At 39.5% G+C, this 4,658-nt stretch overlaps 4 protein-coding genes across 4 annotated transcripts; all 4 read right to left on the reverse strand.

Annotated features, from left to right (window-relative positions):
* Nucleotides 1–236: 236 nt before the first annotated feature.
* On the reverse strand, nucleotides 237–1,660 carry JH06_4955 (aldehyde dehydrogenase; the record flags this gene model as incomplete). The annotated part of the gene is made up of 4 exons (XM_014669555.1): nucleotides 237–366; nucleotides 398–496; nucleotides 528–1,244; nucleotides 1,275–1,660. 4 exons carry the CDS (start codon nucleotides 1,658–1,660, stop codon nucleotides 237–239), a joined length of 1,332 nt encoding a protein of 443 aa, XP_014525041.1.
* Nucleotides 1,661–1,727: 67 nt separating this feature from the next.
* Nucleotides 1,728–2,073, reverse strand: JH06_4956 (hypothetical protein; the record flags this gene model as incomplete). Its single annotated transcript, XM_014669556.1, has 3 exons — nucleotides 1,728–1,854; nucleotides 1,879–1,988; nucleotides 2,032–2,073. The coding sequence occupies 3 exons, from the start codon at nucleotides 2,071–2,073 to the stop codon at nucleotides 1,728–1,730; spliced, it is 279 nt and encodes a 92-aa protein (XP_014525042.1).
* A 110-nt stretch (nucleotides 2,074–2,183) lies between these two features.
* JH06_4957 (hypothetical protein) lies at nucleotides 2,184–2,910 on the reverse strand (the record flags this gene model as incomplete). The annotated part of the gene is made up of 2 exons (XM_014669557.1): nucleotides 2,184–2,825; nucleotides 2,857–2,910. The coding sequence occupies 2 exons, from the start codon at nucleotides 2,908–2,910 to the stop codon at nucleotides 2,184–2,186; spliced, it is 696 nt and encodes a 231-aa protein (XP_014525043.1).
* A 1,153-nt stretch (nucleotides 2,911–4,063) lies between these two features.
* Nucleotides 4,064–4,313, reverse strand: JH06_4958 (hypothetical protein; the record flags this gene model as incomplete). Its single annotated transcript, XM_014669558.1, has 2 exons — nucleotides 4,064–4,191; nucleotides 4,223–4,313. The coding sequence occupies 2 exons, from the start codon at nucleotides 4,311–4,313 to the stop codon at nucleotides 4,064–4,066; spliced, it is 219 nt and encodes a 72-aa protein (XP_014525044.1).
* Nucleotides 4,314–4,658: the final 345 nt, after the last annotated feature.

Here is a 4,658-nt window from a genome sequence, read left to right on the forward strand (position 1 = left end):
TGTGATTCAGGCAGAGGGAGAAGCTGAGGCTGCTACGTTGATTAGTGATGCTTTGAAGGAAGCTGGAAGTGGTGTGATTGAAGTACGTCGAATTGATGTTGGATTTAAGAAGGATCATGAAGTATAGGCTGCTCGTGACATCGCAAATACACTAGCTCGTGCTCCCAATGTCACTTATCTTCCAGGAGGAAAAGACAATCAGTTATTATTAGGTATTTAGAGTGGGGTAATACTGTTTAAGAATAAACATCATACATAACCAGTTTAGCCATCTTGACCTTCCAATCAGAGAAGGGGAAATACATCAATGGGAAGTCATAAATCAATGGAATACCAGGCCATTTCGTCTTGTAGACAACAGGCTTTCTAATGCATAATACAGACAGACCATCCTTACAAATGAGAGAAGGTTTCGAAGGAGTATTTGCCATGATAACGACCCATGCCACTCTGGCCCACTCCTCCGAAGTACAAGTCAGGATGAACAACATGCAATCTACAGCTCAGTGTCTCTTCATCATGCCTACAAACAGTTGTTCACAGTGACACCACCAGAGTCTGTAGCAAATGTGATATCTTCCACTTCACTACGTTTATCAGAGAAAATGTAAATAGAAAGAGGTTTTTCACGAGCGTTACAAATAGCAATAGCATCATTATAAGAATCCACTGCATACACAGGAAGAATGGGTGAAAAGAGTTCCTCTGTCATCAATGGACATGTCAAATCCTTCATGCGCAATACAGTAGGTGGAACGAACAGTGTTTCTGGTTTGAATTTGTTCTTTCCTCCAATAATCACTTCTGAAATGGAATTCTCCGAATTTTCATAGAAGTCCACAATTGTATCATAATGACGCTGATCCACAATGTGACCAATCTGATCCTCTGCCGATTCAAAACATTCCTTCTCAACACGACGTACAGCATCATAGAAAGCTTCTTCCACATCTTTTTCCACCAACACATAGTCGGGAGAAACACACTGTTGACCTCCATTGAAGGTTCTGCAACAGAGAATACGCTTAGCTGCCAAATAGAGATCTGCATGCTTTGTTACAAATACAGGATTCTTGCCTCCTAACTCCAGGGTCACAGGAGTGAGGTTCTTAGCAGCCTTTTCCATAATCACACGACCAACCTTGTGATTTCCCGTGAAGAAGATATAATCGAACTTTTGCTCCAATAGGGCTGAAGTTGTATTTCGATCTCCTTTCATCTCAGAACCCAGAACCTGAACAATCCTACATATGAGAGAGTAACACCACACCGACGTTGGATCTAAATACTGACGAATGAGCTTCGAGATCAGCTTTGAACATGTTGGAGAGATATTTGAGGGTTTCACAACAACCACGTTACCTGCACAAATAGCAGCAGCCAGTGGCATGAGACATAACATGAAAGGGTAATTCCATGTACCAATGATCAATGTCACGCCATAAGGTTGAGGAACGAGATATCCTCGAGAAAAGAGAGTGATCAACTTGCGATCGTAGCAACGAGGAGTTGACCAAGAAGGAAGATTCCGAATCAACTCTTTGATGTCTGAACGAACCACACCAATGTCATAAACAAATCCCTCAAACTCATTGCGATTAAGATCTGTCTTCATTGCATTCAGAATCTCGTCCTGATTCTCCTCCAACATTCGTAGCATTTGATTCAACTGCTCTATTCTCTTTTCAATCGGAAATGTTCTATTTTGTTGGTCCCTGACCTGAATCTTACTTGTGAGTGAAGAAGGATTCTCTCATCTCCTTTACCAAGAGAGGAATTTGTTCAATTGTAACTGGATTCGTTTTTCCCACAATCTTCCAGTTCTTATCTGGAGTCACAGGGACATCTTTCAATCTAGACTTCATAAGTACTGAATACATAAACATATTTCGTCGTCTCCACGAGTCAAATTTCAGCAATCTGTATAGAACTGAGAGACCCAGGATAACACCAACTGTACCAAGTGCTCCAATCCAATAATCGTTTATCTATCAATAATATGAGCTTGAGTGGTCCATACTTCAATCATACTAACAATCTGTTCAATGAAGAAAAAGAATAAGATGACGTCATCAAGTCATCTAATTCCCCCTTCGTACGGAGTACAATACTACCGCGGGAATTAGATTATCAATTGTTGATGAACAATCGGATTAAATAATGAATCTCCTAACAAACAAGAATCAAAAACTTCGATACTTATCACTTTTCAAATGAATGATAGCTGTTGTCAAAAGATACTGAAGCTGTTCGATGTTCACAAAGATATCTCCAGCATAGAGGACATCCAAGCACGCACGAATTGTGGATTCTCCATTAGCATTGATTCGATTCTTACACTCCGGAGGAAAAGGAGTACTACTATTGTAGACACCAATATAGTGAACTCTAGACATCTCGCACAGAGTGTCAAAAAAGAAACCTCCAACATGCGGAGGCGAATACGAAATAACGACACTTCCAGGCAACATATAAATGACATTAGCAAATCCGGAACCCAATGCACCAATAAAAACGTCTGTCTTCGCCAATGTGGCGATTTGATCCGATGGTTTCATCAACTCCAGCTTCTTCTCCATGTACAAATAGGACTCCCGATTTCGATTAAAAAACTGTCTTACCTCGTCTACATTGCTGATTGCACGACCAGGCAAGTTTCCATGAACAGCCTCTCTCAAGATAACAAGAACAGAAGGAATTGTGAAGGAGGAGAAAGAAATCCGAGTATTAAAATAACGGTAGGTTGCTGAACGAACTGTATCCACCTCAGCTATCGATGTGAAAACACCTCCATAGAAATAACTGGAAATTCTGCCAACACCAATCTATTCCATAATTCGTCCTATTCAATCAAACAGCATGTCGAAAACAAATAAGTCCGTCTTTGTCCATCATCGCCATGTCCTCCATGAACACTGATTTAAACAGATTCTGCTTTGGAAAAAGGGATTGCGTAACATCGATGTAGCTGAGAATCCAAGGATAGACAGAATCACGTTGATATTGTAGAAAGTAGATGGTATTAAGAGGAGGATATAAGGTGCGATGATCAAGATAGTGATACACAAAATTGAACACTTCCATGAAATGGGCAATATTGCGATTTGAATGGGACATTATCAAGTAACTACCATCAGACTCATCCCAATATCCTGTTGATGGAGGCTTTGATTTGACAACTTTGAAATTCCAAGACTTCTGAGGAAAATCTAGGAGTAAAACAACCAACTCACACAAACTCTCAGGAAGACTCTTCGTCGAAACTTTCTTATCATCTAACGAGTACAAGTATGTACAACGGTTATAGATGTCATAACACACATTATTTAAGTTGAGCAATCGGACACCCAACACACTTTCAACCATTCGAATGGAAGAATATGGTCCTTTTTGTGGATCCAGAAGTCTGTTTCGCTCCAATCTAGACATGAATCACCATCAACATACCTCACTCCTTTTTTTCAAAGAATGCTATCTGTTTCTTTTCAAGACGACTTCTCCTATAACTAATGTCATTCAACGACAAATCACCAATTCTCTATTCGATAATCGACATCTCCATCGAGATCCATTTTAACAGAGTCATTAATACAATAGTTACTCTCCTCTTCCTCAGAGTCTGCAATCACGTCTGATTCCTCGATATTATCCTTTAGATCGCTTGTAATACTAAAACTTAGTCCAACGACAACTACTACTACAGACTTGTGCAGGCGAGTGTCAAACGAATGTTAATAACAGTTCCGATACATATCAAAAACCCGGTGAATACGATATACACCTTTATTAGATTCAATGGCATCTTGATTGAATGAGCATCGACCTGCAATTTGTTAAATGAGAGTGATTTGATATTAATACTTAGAGCGTCAATGGTCTAATGGTTAGGATTCTACCCTTCCAAGGTAGAGGTCCGGGTTCAATTCCCGGTTGACGCATTTTTGTTTTTTCATCCTTTCTTATTATATCCACAACATTAGTATCTCGGTTTTCCATCCATTCTTTCGTTGTTACTCACAATCGTCCGTTTACAACAAACACACCACTATTATACAGGTTAAACTTATTGAGTCTTAGACTTATCGAATTCTGCACGCAACTGTGTACAGAAGTCGTCATTCTCATTTGTCGTATCCCAGTTGTCTTCCCAATGAATAGAATCTGAAAGACTTATTTCACTTCGTTTCCAATCTATTAATTACATTTAAAAGACGAAGTTCACCATCCCGTTCGAATTCTTCAAACTCGTCGTCTTCCTCCGCCCTTTCCAAATTAAACACTTCTTTCGTTGGTTTCGACTGATCTGGTTGCATTCTGCTCTTAGTAGAAAAAGTATGTGATTGTCCAATTGACGGGAAAGTTTGTGCATCATCTTTTCAGCTGGTTAAACATCCGTTTGTTGCGTTTCTTAACGAAGTACCCATCATCATCTTTTTGTTCTCAAATTTCGTGTATGCTCTTTTGGAATCGCTTTCAATGTATTCTGATGGTTTTCGCAATAATAACTATCCTATCTCTGTACTCCGGTTTACCTTCTTAGTATTGCTACACACGATTCCGCTCATGCTATTCATGGATATAATGAAAGAGTACCAACTAATCGAAACACAATCAGAAATGAGGAAACAGAACTGTGTCTTAGGTCGCCAAGTATGCAA

The sequence above is a fragment of the Blastocystis sp. subtype 4 genome, assembly GCF_000743755.1.
Source record: "Blastocystis sp. subtype 4 strain WR1 chromosome Unknown seqid_0498, whole genome shotgun sequence".
NCBI lineage: Eukaryota > Bigyra > Opalinata > Blastocystidae > Blastocystis > Blastocystis sp. subtype 4.